Source organism: Ostrinia furnacalis, unplaced genomic scaffold (genome assembly GCF_004193835.3).
Source record: "Ostrinia furnacalis isolate ACB-3 unplaced genomic scaffold, ASM419383v2 OfSCF3544, whole genome shotgun sequence".
Classification (NCBI taxonomy): Eukaryota; Metazoa; Arthropoda; class Insecta; order Lepidoptera; family Crambidae; genus Ostrinia; species Ostrinia furnacalis.
The window spans coordinates 642,210-656,503 of NW_021133783.1; the positions used below are offsets into that span (position 1 = coordinate 642,210).

At 36.4% G+C, this 14,294-nt stretch overlaps 2 protein-coding genes across 5 annotated transcripts in view; both read right to left on the reverse strand.

Annotated features, from left to right (window-relative positions):
- Window positions 1–2,945, reverse strand: part of ich (zinc finger protein ichor) — a 34,321-nt gene extending 31,376 nt beyond the window's left edge. For 2 of the 4 annotated variants that reach the window (XM_028311726.1, XM_028311724.1), the window contains exons 1-2: window positions 2,820–2,945; window positions 1,607–1,797 (exon numbers count right to left, since the gene is read on the reverse strand). The gene's annotated coding sequence lies outside the window, so the exon portion shown is untranslated. The remainder of the gene's footprint in view (window positions 1–1,606; window positions 1,798–2,819) is intronic. The other 2 variants (XM_028311725.1, XM_028311723.1) reach the window with 2 other exon arrangements.
- Window positions 2,946–10,338: 7,393 nt separating this feature from the next.
- Window positions 10,339–11,631, reverse strand: LOC114357908 (craniofacial development protein 2-like). The gene has a single exon (XM_028311707.1). It carries the CDS (start codon window positions 11,551–11,553, stop codon window positions 10,339–10,341), a length of 1,215 nt encoding a protein of 404 aa, XP_028167508.1. The 5' UTR covers window positions 11,554–11,631.
- Window positions 11,632–14,294: the final 2,663 nt, after the last annotated feature.

Here is a 14,294-nt window from a genome sequence, read left to right on the forward strand (position 1 = left end):
TATTTTTTTATATTACGCTTAGGACCGATTCGGATAATTGGCGATTCGGTTAATCGGCGTTCGGATAATCGGCGTTCTACTGTAATCTAAATTAAAATATCCAGCTTGACAATACTAGTATAAATTCGTATTGCAAGCCTTAATGCTGTTGACCTCATTACCGGGCCGGATAATCAGTACCGGCCACTCGAGCGGGGTGCTTGTGGTGCTTGTCAGGGATATTGTAATGGACTCGAGCTGTCTTTGTCCGCCTTTATCGGTCTAGGTTTATAGGTCACGCTCATTTGTGTATAATAGTTTCATTATGTTCCGCCATTATAGTTTAAAGCAACATCTGTATGTTTCACAGAAGCCCGCTATCTGATTGCATATCAGATAGCCATTGTATAATGCGACACGATTATTTTTTAGCGCGAAGTATATTTTTGATATCATAGTGTTTATCAATAAAGTAGGTGTTTAATTATGTTTGATTGTAGACATCGATACATACAAAACGATCCTATGCATTTAAAATGTAAGTTAATAAATTACAACACTAGTTAAAGCTGTTTGAAGTTTTCCGAGCTTAGTATTTTGAAGTAAAGGATCGTTATAAAAGCTACGTTTATTATCGGGTAATTATCGTCAAGGAAAACATTTGAATAAATCATTGAATATTGGGCACTTTACAGTGTCATGTGGATGTGTGTCACTAATCTGCAACCTTCCACCAAATAACAGTATTTTAACCAATACATCACAAAGGTCGATGATGCATAGGTTTTAAACTTATTTGTCGTTCGACTTTGACCTCTAATCCGTTACGATAAGCATGTTCACAAAGACAGAATGATTCATAAGGCTGGATCGCGTTGGGCAACGGTGGGTGGAGTGCGGAACCATTGACGAGAGTGCTCAGGGTCTACTCCAGCAACTGATTTAGATACAACAGTGATATCTGTCTCTTTCATATAAATCAGCGTCGCAGGCTGAGTGAGAGAGATAAAGTCAAATGGGAATAGTTTTGCAATGTAGAATTGTAGATCTTTTGGTTGTAGGTTGTAAATTGTGCGCTAGGTTTCAGGTTAAGGTGCCGGCATAGATTGCGTTCTAAGGTCTATTTTATTTACAACACGATCTGGGACCGAGCACGTGGGCACCGATTGTACTTGACAAACTAAGTTATGTTAGACAAGATATTTAAGGCAATTATTCAAGTTCAAATTAAGATTTCATGTTGATATTGTACAGCATGCAATACAATTAAAGGTAATGTAATCATTAATAAACTGAACTTGTAGTTATCAGGCAGTTTGTATCTTGATCTTTATCTCAATCAATTTGAGATAAAGACAGGTCACGTTGTGACATTTATACAATACTAAAAAGCCTAATTTTATTATGATTACAAAACCAAATAAAATTAAGTTTCACACAATGTAATTATAATATGTTAAAATCCAAATGTAACATAATTTAGACCATACAAAGTGTAAATAAAATTTATATGCGCCAACACTATGAAATAAAACAAGCAACAATCAAATCAATATTGGCTTTTGCAAAAAAATTGTTGCGAAAAGAATATCTTGCAAAATCCGTCGTAAACTTTACAAATACTTACCGAGCAATTCTGTAGCAAGAAATAGAGCGGTGTTCGTGTATTGTCAAATCCGAAACATTATTATAATGGTCCACTTGCAACCGTCCGATTGTCAAACTGGAGAACTATTTCGGCAACTGTCAAACACTGGGATGCCTTCAACAGCGCACAAAGAGAGCCGGGGTCGGATAGCAAGAGAGACGGGATCGGGACTAGAAACAAGAAGAAGTACTCTGAGCACGCAGGCGATAGAAGGGAAACTAATTCTGTTAGTCTACTCACCTCTAGAGGTAACTTTGGACGCCGGTAATCATGAATTGCGCGTAATTAGGTGTCATTATTAATTGCAATTGGCAAGTGGTAAATTAGTTTTTGTAAAATGCATTGCATTTACTAATTATGGTATGCTATAAACCTATCACTTACGAATAATTAATTCAATATGACATCTTTATAATTTCTGCAATATTTTATTCATGACTTTACATTTTATGGTACAACTTAGATATACTTTGATAAAAAGTCGCATAAATATTTAGCTGATAAGTAGTTATAATGTTAATGATAAGCTTTTTTATTAGTTAAAAACATACAAATAACGTTCTAAATTGTTATTAATATCGTCTTTAATTATTGGAATTCAATGAATTAGTCCTTATGAGATAATGAAATTTCAAGAAACGTGTAAAACAAAGAAATAGCCATTAATTCGTGTCGTCGCGGTAAGTGGGCGCCGTTAAAACTGTAAAAAAACCAGTTGGACGACCTTCTAGTTATCAGCCAAAAACTGACTCGCGCGCATACTGATATACACGGGAAGACCCAGTTTTCCGATTAAGTTTACAATAAACATATCGGTAATTCTAGATACCGGTACTCGGCATTGTTTATTTAGAGATTCTACTCAGAGAACATGCAGTTAGTAAATAAAGTATTGGTTATTAGTAAAAATTAAGAAAAGAAAAAGGAAAAGATGTGATTGGCATAAATAAAGTATCTTAAAAATATTCGTTCGAATATTTACAAAGAGGGTAGAAAGACTTGAGAAAATATAAAAATAGAAAAAAATAAAAAAACTGGCTTCCGTAGTGCTTCCACTGCGTCCACAAAACACTGTCACGTCACTTATAAATGCCAATTACAAACATTTCCCATAAACACCGCGTGTGCTCCGTATTTCTTTGATTTTGAAATGGAACAACGTTGTGTTTTGATTTTTGAATTTGGAACGTACACTGAATTTTCGAGCGTCACTGTGATCTCAACAGTCCGATGTATGTAATGTTAGGGCGGTCACACACTGCACTCCCGAGGCGGGCGGTTGCCGCGCGGTTCGTCGACTGACTGCGCCGCTTGCGCACCCCACTTACTTCCCACCAAAAATTTTCTACCACCACTGTGCGGCAGGGCGGGCGCAGCGCGGGCCGCAGCGGGCGCGCGCGTGACGTCACCGTAGCCTACATGCGCCGAGCTACGCGCTCGGTGGAAATACGAGTTGCGTTTATTCGTAGCCTTGCGATTTTGTTAGTTTAGTTACGATTTATTTATACAATAATATTGATGGTCGTGGTCATAAAATTGTATTCTGCTAAATTTTTGTGCATTATTTTACAACGATATAACATGCGGATGAATTGATTTTTCAGATTATTGCAAATTGGGTAAAGAAACAATTATATTATATTAATTAAATAGGTGTTCGAGGGTTTCATAATATGTGTGAAAATATTCGAGATAATTCACGTCATTTTAAGATTTTCATAGGTTCTTAAATTGATCGTAAAAGTAAATAATTTTATCGTTGTTTTTATCCCTACTATTACATAATAATAATGTACTACAAATTAACAAACCTTTAAACAACACACTTAAATCGTCCAAGTAAACATAAAATTGAATGCGGCGCATTTCTCCTCGAGTTGGTCGCCCCTGCCGGCTGCTATCTCCGGTCTGCGTGCACGCACACAGAGGCGCGCCTCGCCCACATAGAGCGCGGCAGGCCTACAGACCTACAAACGACTTTCACGCAAACTAACACCTACCTCTTTCACTTAAGCACCATTTCACCTTGCACTCCCACCGTTCGGTATTTGCCTGTTCACGGTAAGTAGGTCAACCAATGATTTTCTTTACAGTCCCTACTGTGGTCCTCGTTTAGGTTATAGCCGATAATGTTAAGGTCATTGAAGGCAGTTAGATTCATTGAGTTTAGGAGTTATGCAGCTGCCATGAAAGATGTGAATGACTAACATTGAAGTACCGGTTTAAGGTTTTTAGGTCCAATTCGACGGACGGTATTCAAATACAGCGTCGGTTTGCGGTCGCCCTAATTATTGTAATAACTTGCTAGCAAGTTCATTCTTACTGAAACCGCTACATGAAAGTCTGATATGAAATAAATAAACACGTTTACAAGCAAGTAGAATTAAAATAATGAAATATTTATCGGACCACTCCAAAGTTTCCATTCATGTGTTTTTTATATCTTCTTAATTTATTTGAAGATTTAAATCATAAGATAATTAATTTTAGTTTTCTGACAGCACATAATCTTCTACACTGTATCATCTTAAGTTTTTGCTAAAAAGAATTAATAACCGACCTTGTTAATTAAATACTGGCACAGCAATAAAATACAGCAAAGTAAATAATGAATGCGTAAATAGTAAATTATAAGTGGAAAAAATACAGTTTGTCAGCAATAGCTCATTTTATCACCGTTAGACAAATTAATGCTAACAAGATCTAAAGCAAACTGCTAATAGGTAAGCTAACAGTTCTATGAAGTGTCGAAAAAATATATTCAAAATACATTTATTTAAGAGTTTTTAACTTTATTTCGTTATTTTTTAAACGTTTTAGTTTTATAATGTTTTATTTATATACAGTGTGAGTCACGTTAAAGTGTACATATGAAAATAGATAAAACTAGACCTATTTTTATCGATAAAAAAGTGGTCAAAAATGTTGTGATAGGGATAGAGACATGCAATTTTTGGTTTTACAAAGGTAATACGATAGAGAATAATACACAACAATAAAAACCACCTGTTATAGGGGCATTTTTTGGAGAAATTTATCAAATAACCAAAAAAACACGAATTTTTAAGCAGATTTTTTTCAAAAAGTATCATTTTTTATAACTTGTTGGCATTTTTTGTGTATTGTATGTATTTTTTTAGTATCGCCTGTTATTTAGTATTATTACAGTTTTTATTTTATCAGGATATACCGCTTAGTTTAAAAGTTATTACGTTTTCTTTACAATAAGTAATTGGAAGAAAAAAAATTCTATAAAAAATTAAAAAAAAATCTCAAAAATTTTTTGACCTCTTTTTTGTCGATAAAAATAGGTCTAGTTTCATCTTTTTTCATATGTACACTTTAACGTGACTCACACTGTATGTATTTTATTAAAAGCATCTTAGGCTGAGTTGCACCACCCAACTTTGACCGTAACTATAACGATAACCGGTGCTTGTTGTATGAAGTTTGACAGATTTTTGACGTTTATCAAAGTTTAAAGTAAGATGGTGCAACCCAGTCTTAGTAAACGACAGGTGACGTAAAATTCTCAAAATCGGAACTTATTTAATCAAAAATTATTATTTAAGAAAAACAAAAATGTTATTGTCTTCCTTTTTTCACCTACTTTCAGAAAATAATATGGAGGTCATGTATTTATTTACAAATAAATAAATTCCTTGGCATGAAAATAACCACGCAAAAGAGAGCATCGCTGAATACTAGCAGACGGAATCGTGTTATGATAATTGTCTGCTTAATTAGGAAGACGCGAATTGTGCAAACACCATTGTTTCTGTAACTGTGCCTGCGACCCGATTGATCTCGTGACATGTTCCCAAATTTAGGACTTAGCCGGATAACTTGACAGTCACATATTTATTTATTATTTTGTTTCTAGCGACATTTTCTGTTTGGAGACTGACGGATAAACATTGACGCCCGTATTCACAAACATTACTATGAGGTCTCACAGTGCGCGTGGCTCACAGGGCCACACACAAACCAATCACAGAACACTATTTAACGCCGTGCGTTCGATTTGCTGCTTCATTTATACAAGCATCGTTTGTGAATACGGGTGTGAATGTAGTTAAAATTAACAATTAATGTATCGTTTATTTTTCTATCAGCTACCGGACATTCTCTCTCTGGTTGGTTTTCATTAGAGGCTAACCCTTGCTTTACAGGGAGTTGCAATGGTAAGTATGAGGCACGGGATTATTAGTTTTCATGTATCTTTGCTAGAAAGACATTTTCAGCGTTAATTCCTTGTAATTGTAGTTTTAGCGTTTTTATTATATTGTATATTTAAGTAAATAAATATCATAATATTGTGGAATGTAAGTTAATATATCTCGCACTTGACCGGTGTTTTTCCATTCAAGTGTAACATCTAGAAAAGTTGCCTCACCGGTTACAGTAATGTGAAGTAGTAAAATATAATTGATTCAATTCAAATGTTCATGAAATAATAGTAACTTTGATGAAAAAAATATACCAGTATGTTTTCTAGGACTATTCATGAGTAAAATGACAAATCATTAATTGCGAAACTTTTTTACTGCAGATTATTTTATGTAGTTAAAACATTCATTAATCGTAATTGATACTTACCGACTAAGGACTACGAAAACCGAAGATGTAAATTAATGAACTATCATTAATAATTGCACAAAACTTAAGTAATGAGTATCAGAACTATTTTTAATCGGAAAAGAAGATAAATGGGTAGTTACATAACAATTTAATTGTGTTTTTCAATCTTTTAACTCGGTGAACTAGTTCGTTAAATGAAAAACTCACTATTTAAAAGGTTATTTTACACGTTATATAAATAGACTGTCATGGGGCCTGTCTGATAACTATAATGTTAAAGTGTATTTATGGAAAGTGAAAAATACGTTTACCTTGCAAAAACTACTGGATCGAATGTTACATCAGAACTAATAATCTACTTTTTACCAGCTGAAATTGCGGACAAAAACTAATTACAAATAAATAAATCATAAAAATGAATATATATTTGCCAAAACGCATAAATTTTCGCAGTGACATAATATTAATTTTTTATTAATAAAAAATTGCAGATAATTATTGTCGTGTTTAATATTCAATTAGAAGGCATTTCTTACTATTGACAATAATTTAACAAATAGTCCTAAGTCTAACTCCACAGCAAGAAATAGTAAATTTATCGATCTAAGATTACACATTACTTTTTCAAGTCGCACAAAGGCAGTAAAAACGACTCGTTTACCACTAACAATCTCGTACAAAAAGCAATCATCAAATCAAATTAAAATAGCAATATGACAATGCGAATTATCGGCTGGTATATCTCGATAATTACTGTACCGTTGTATGGGAATGCTGTATGGCCATACATCAATGCATTGTGGTAGCCATCATTACTAAGATGGATGGATCGCGAATCGCTCGCCTGTAACAGCGGTTAGAGGTGTGGTGTTAGTAGCGATTCTAGTTTTCGTCTGTTAGCAAAAGCACGACTACATAATTAGTTTCAACTAATTATGAATGAGCCCGTGTAATTAATTGCCGTTATATCTCGAATTTAGGTATTTTTTGTTAGAAACTCAACACAGATAAATGATGATAAATAAGATGCTTTAGGGTGGATTCGACCAAACAAGAGTAAATAAATATTAATCTAAGAATAAATCGTCAGTTATTCGACATTTTGACATATTATTATTTTCCATACTGAAACTGTCAGTGTGCCAGTTATACCAGGAGTTTTACTCGGATAAAAGTTTGGTCGAATCGGGCCTTGATAGTAATAAGACCGAACAAGAAATCTATGGATATTTTGGAATATGCTCTTAAATCATAAGAAAAAACTAAGGCTGAGTTGCACCAATTTACTTTGATCGTAACTTTAACAAAAAACGGTGTTTTTTGTATGGAGTTTGACAGATTTTTGACGTTTGTTAAAGTCAAAATAAGATGGTGCAACTCAGCCTAAGATAAGTAGGTACTTTTTATGACATGAATATGAATTCAAGGCGACAATTTGAAACATTGGCAAATAAAAGTAGGTTAAATATCCATATTTGATATAAATGAAATAAATTAATTGTTTAATCTATCTTAAATCGCCGCTGCCCGCTGCCGCCCGCCACCATGGCACGCCGCCTCTCTCCGCGTTGAATTCGGTTTTAGCTAACGACGCGACACACTGACATCCTTACATATATCCGTCTCCCTCGGGTCGTCTCTCTCACGCTCCGCCTTGTTAGTCTGTTTGGGGTACCATAAATAATAAGTACCTGATATAGAACAGTTATGGAGGAATCGTTTTTAAGAACGAAGAAAGTTCCCAACATGGTGTCATAAAGCTTTGCGTTTAGGAATTAAGGTACAAAAAGAGGTTAAACTGCCTTTGCACTCTGCAATTACTGATGATTTTACTAATATCTCACTACATATAACGGGATTTGACAACATAAAAACACTTTTAAGAAGGTTTTTGTCAACATACATAAAAACTAATGTCGAAAAATATTGCAGTACATAACTACATACTTCAAATAAAAGTTTTACCTGCAGTTGTAATTGTTCAAAACAAATGACATTCATTCAGTTTTTGCATATGACAGCATTAAGAGAAAGTACCCAGCTCTTCCAGTTTGTGCACCATGTACGGATGACCGCACCTTATGCTAAACACTGTTATCTTATGTCGTTGTAATAGATACTAATTTGCAGTACAAACTACATTTCTAATATGCTGTCGACTGTACTACATCATATCAATATTTCGCATGATGACACGGTAGTTTTGACTAATAACCAATGCCCCGAATCCCATTTTTTGACCCTATTCCTCGATGACGCCGAGTTGTGCAACCGCGATGACGCCGTCAGAACGTGTCATACGATCCCGTTAGCTCGAGGCCGAAATATTCGCGAGATGGATTCTGTTATGTCTAAGAAGAGTAGGTATTTTCATTTCGTGAAGCAATCATACGCCGGTTGTGAAAGTATTTGTATTAACTTACTGCGTACTACCATAAAATTAGTAATATAATAGTACTTCGCTACTTAAATAAATAAATAATAAATAAGATTTAGATAAATAAATAATGACATGATTAAAAACAAAACAAATAATCTTAGGCATTCTACACACACTACGCCATTTAGTTCCAAACTTGTCTTTTTGTAACCCTAAAACAAACGATTTAGGCTGAGTTGCACGATCTTACTTTAACTTTAACAAACGTCAAAAATCTGTTAAGTTTCATACAAAAATCATCGGTTATTGTTATAATTACGGTTAAAGTTGGTGCAACTCAGCCTTAATGGAACGGAAAACATCAAATTATAATTTTGCAATAGCTGCATAAGTCATAGTATTAATAAACACTACTGTAACTATGTTTATTTATTATTTAGAGAAGCGATAGGATCGTAGCTCACTCGCTGCTACGAGATTCTTATCTCTCAAACGTTTATCATACTCGTATTTAAGACTTCAACGCGTTAGTACGCGGCTTCAAAGTCGAGAACGACTTTGCTTGCTTATGTTCGTTTATGTTTGCTAGCTTTCTATCTATCCTTAAACACTGATTGGTGTATACCTACGTATAGGTAGTATAAGTAATACATAATTTGAATTAAATACACTACCAATTTTTCTTCACCTCCCTTGATTTATTCTACGCTAGTTTATTAAATTGGGTTGGATATTGTTGTATGTATTTCTGAATCGTTGGTAATTTCATTCTTACGTTACAATCAAATCAAATATTTTATTCTGTACATATAGGCCCTTTACGGGGCACTTATACACGTCCCAAATATAGCTTCCACCAGTTCGGGACGACTTATGGCTACATACGGCACAGCCTTACTCGCAGCCGAGTTTATAGAGGTCGGTCTATATGAAGTGGTGAATAAGTTATGACCTAGGACCAAACAATTAGAGCAGAGTTGTAATGTTTCGAAGTTTTTCAGGTCAGAGTGTTTCAGTTCAAATACCTAACAAAACAACAGTAAGGTCATTGTTTCATCAAGCACTAAATTAAATTAAGAAATACAAACACGTATCGCGTGCGCGGGCGCATCCCCTTACGTAACGTGTTATCGCCCGCAATTAGCTAATGGCTTCCTGCGGTCTGCCCTCGATTATTAGTTATTACTCGCGATAATTGTTGACTGGTGTAAATAACTATGACTTTGAAAGGATTCTTCATTAGTTCCTGTGAAGAACTGCTGTAACGTAGTTTTATATAGCTGAAAAATTTTCCTCTTGATCAGAGGCATCAGTGTTTTTCAACCTTTTTCATGACACGACCCCCTACCTATGAAAAAATATTTGGCGACTCCCGACCATTCGCTTTTTTTTTCATGCATTTTATAATGTTACAAAGATGTTGTAGGAACCGAATACTTCAATCCATACAACATTTATGAATTTGCATAATTACATTTCGTATAAATCCATCTTTATAACTTTATTGTTTTTTTACTGAGGTAGTTTTTACGACCATTCGTGACCCCCTTATAGAGGCTTCGCGACCCCCCAGGGGGTCCTGTCCCACAGGTTGAAAAACACTTGCATAGATCGTAAATTCCTATAAAATACGTTTTCCATGGTGTTTTGATTCGTGCGATCATTTGATAGGGCAACCTAAAAACGCACCGGTTTGTTACATTTTTTTCTAACAAATACTTACGTAATTACTCAACCAAGGAAACACAAATCACAGATCGCGAGTCAAAGACTTGGAGATCTGTCTGTTAAGATGCCGATACTGAGCAGCATCTTCAGAGGACTGCAGAACCAAGTTTCGTCTCTCTTCCATAAGTTTATTGGTGAGGTCAGAGATCTTTTTGGTTCCTTTTGGACGACGGGTTTTAAAGAACTTAGACCCAGTCGTTTGGACAATTTCCACGAACCTGTCATTGTATTCGTCCACATTTTCGCAGTCTCCTAGGCATTCGAAACGATTTTGCAACTCGAGCTGAAAGCTTTCGGGGTTTTGGAGTTGGATGGGCGCTGGGCGGAGCGTAGACTTCATCAGTCGACGCCTCTCGAGCTTGGGTCTGATATTCAATGTGCCTCTTACCATTCGGTGATCGCTTCCTGTTTTGACCGAGTTGATCACAGAGACATCATTGAATATATGCTTCTTCGTCGACAAGATGAAGTCGATCTCATTTTTTATAGCGCCATTGGGATGCAGCCATGTCCACTTTCGCTGTTTTGGCTTCCTGAAGAAGGAGTTCATCATAAAGAGGCCCTCCCTCTCCATAAAGCCAGCCAGCAGTTGGCCACGTGCGTTCCTCTCTCCATACCCAAATTGCCCCACTTTCAGCTCATTATCGCTTCGTCTACCCAGCTTCGCGTTGAAGTCCCCCATCACAACGGTAAAATGGGACCGGGAGCTATGTATGGCTCTGGAAATATCCTCATACATAGTCTCCACTTCGTCGTCGGGGTGTTCCGTGGTCGGTGCGTATACCTGTATGACCTTCAGCGAATACCGTTTGGTGATTCTGAGTATAAGGTACGCTACCCTCGCCGAAACACTCTCGATCTGGACCACGTTGTTGACAAGGGACTTGTGGACGATAAACCCGACACCACCCTGGGACTGCTGGTCGCCCTCCCGGAAATAGAGCAGGTTTCCGGATTTCAGGATTATGGTGTCCTCCCCCTCTCTTCGGACTTCGCATAATCCTACGATATCCCACCGCAACCTGCTCAGTTCTTCCTCGAGTTCGGCGAGCCTCACGTCAGTCCGCAGCGTGCGAGTGTTAAATGTTGCCAGGGCCAGAGGTCGTCGGGGTTGGTAGCCTGTCGGTACCCGGTGATTCTTAGCACCCCTCGCCCCACCGTTACCGTGACCGCTACCGTGGCCCGGGATAGTGGGGCCGCCGGGGACTAGGGGCCGTGTTTTTTTGTTCCTCTCCATGGGGGGGATTTGCCTTAATCGCCACGCTTGGCAGGCGGGTTGGCGATCGCAGTTTTTTATAAGGTTTCGCACGCAGACGCTGCTGCCCGTCCGGTGCTGCAGGGATTTTGTCGCCTCTTACGACACGCCTCCTGTTGGCGGTGGGGAAGAGTATTCTTTATGTTAAGTAGAAGAATATAATTCTCCATATTTTTCAGTATTTCCTTTTTTAAATAACTGTTGATATCCTATGTGTTGCCTCGAAGAAAACCCGGTTTTAATTGTACCATGCCAATGTTTTTACTGTTTTGTGTTGTATGTTATTTCGCGGCTGTAAAATCGGCGTGTTTGTCGGTAGAGTTTATTTTAAAGTATTTTGCGGATATACAACTTAACTGTTCTTATCGCCCAACGCAGAGGAGGTATACTGTATACAGCACATTTCACTTCCCTCAAAGGCGCCGCCGCAACCCAAACTAAGTGTTAGATATATATGTTTTATTGTGTATTGATAGTAAACAGGACACAATTAACTGTACTCGGACAATGCCATAAACCACCGCAACCAACTGCAACCAGGTATTCGTTTATTACGTTGTTATAAATGTGAAAGAATCCGACAAATAGCAGAAATAATAGCGCGTGGTAAAAGCAAAAGCAAGTTAAGGTTGACTCAAGTTTTACGTGGCAATGGCAGATTTTTTTTATTTCAAAATCTTACCGCATGAAATGTTTACATAATTAAAAATGAAATTAAATTATTTTAACATGTTATGTGATACAAACGACTCCATGTGCGAAATATTTCTTTAATATTTTTAAGTATATTTTTTTCGTAGCCATTTTATCATTTTAGTTAAAAGTAAGGAGTTATCTATAAAAAAAAAATTTGCTTTAAAAAACAGAAAAGAGCAAAAACTCAATTCTCATAATCTCAACATAGCCCGTGAACTTGTTCGGTTTTTCGCCGTTGCTTTTACCATTCCGCTTGTTAGCAGCCGCGGTGCGCGCCCGAAGCACCTATTACATAGTAACAATACCCTTTTATTACACAGTGCATCTCATCTTTATAGTCCAGTCAAATTAGACATGAACCCTGCAATAATTCGCATACAGCTGAAAATTGGTACGAATGTTCGGAGCACCATTATGAATTAACTGTGAAAAGTCCCCATCGATCCGACATGTGCTAAAAAAAAAATTCTATGTCAAAGTTAAAAAATACGGGTTTTTGAGAGTTTCAGCCAAACGGTAAGTTTTATCACAAAAATATGTATGACAAGGTTTAAGGCCATACAATTATCTATCAAAATTGTCTATACACTTTCTCCTAATAATCAGCGTTTCTGAGATTCGATGATCCGAAGAGTCAAAAAGTGTTTTCTTCATAACGGTCTTACACATAAATTCAATGTGATATCGCCTCGTGGCTCGACTCAGCATTGTATCATGATGTGTTGTCGACGTCGAATATAAAATGATCAACCTCAATGTCGTCTGTCATCTTTAATTATCGAAAAATGGGTGCAACTTTGACGAAGGACTGCACCGTGAGTTTCTAAGATACGAAGTTTTCGTGTCTATTAGGTTTAAGAGCTCTTATATGCACACGTCACTACTCTACTTGTAACTCTATGGTCACTCTTTTAGCCCGGTCAAGTCAGAAAATCCAGGTTATAATAATTCGCATAGAGCTGAAAATTTGTGTGAATGTTGAGAACACCATCCTTAATGAAATGTCAAAAGTCCCCAACGATCCGTCATTTGAAAAAAAAATTTACGAAGTCCAAGTTTTTTGCATTTTTCCACCAAACAGTAAACTTATCATAAGAAATGATAAAAAATAGTAGTAGATCATAAAATTATCTATTAAAAGTGTCTTTGCCCCTTTTTCCTAAGAGTCACCGTTTATGTGGTAACGATGCAAAAAGTTGGAGAATTCGCATTCTGTTAACTACTCCACGAGTCCACAACTTCAACTCTATTAAAATAGTTTTGAATTGAACAGGATAACAAATACATCTTAAAAAAGGCCTACTGGGGAAACCTGGTAAAAAAAATGCGCCAAATACCCATCATAGGTGTTGTGGAAACATGTGCATATAACGAGAACATCTTAACTAACTTTTTGATTCGTTCTACCTCATAATCGGTGACTCTTAGGAAAAAGGGGCAAAGATAATTTTGATAGATAATTTTATGATCTACTATTATTTTTTATCTATTTTTATGATTAGTTTACTACTTGGCCAAAAAATGCAAAAAACTTGGGACTTCGAAAACTTTTTTTTTAAATGACGGATCGTCGGGGACTTTTGACATTTCATTTAGAATGGTGTTCTCAACATTCACACAAATTTTCAGCTCTATGCGAATTATTATAACCTGGACTGTCTAACTTGGTCGGGCTAAAAGAGTGACCATAGAGTTAGAAGTAGAGTAGTGACGTGTGCATATAAGAGCTCTTAAACATAATAAACACGAAAACTTCGTATCTTAGAAACTCACGGTGCAATCCTTCGTCAAAGTTGCAACCATTTTTCGATAATTAAAGATGACAGACGACATTAAGGTTGATTATTTTATATTCGACGTCGACAACACATCATGATACAATGCTGAGTCGAGGCACGAGGCGATATCACATTGGATTTATGTGTAAGACCGTTATGAAGAAAACACTTTTTTGACTCTTCTGATCATCAAATCTCAGAAACGCTGACTCTTAGGAGAAAGTGTATAGACAATTTTGATAGATAATA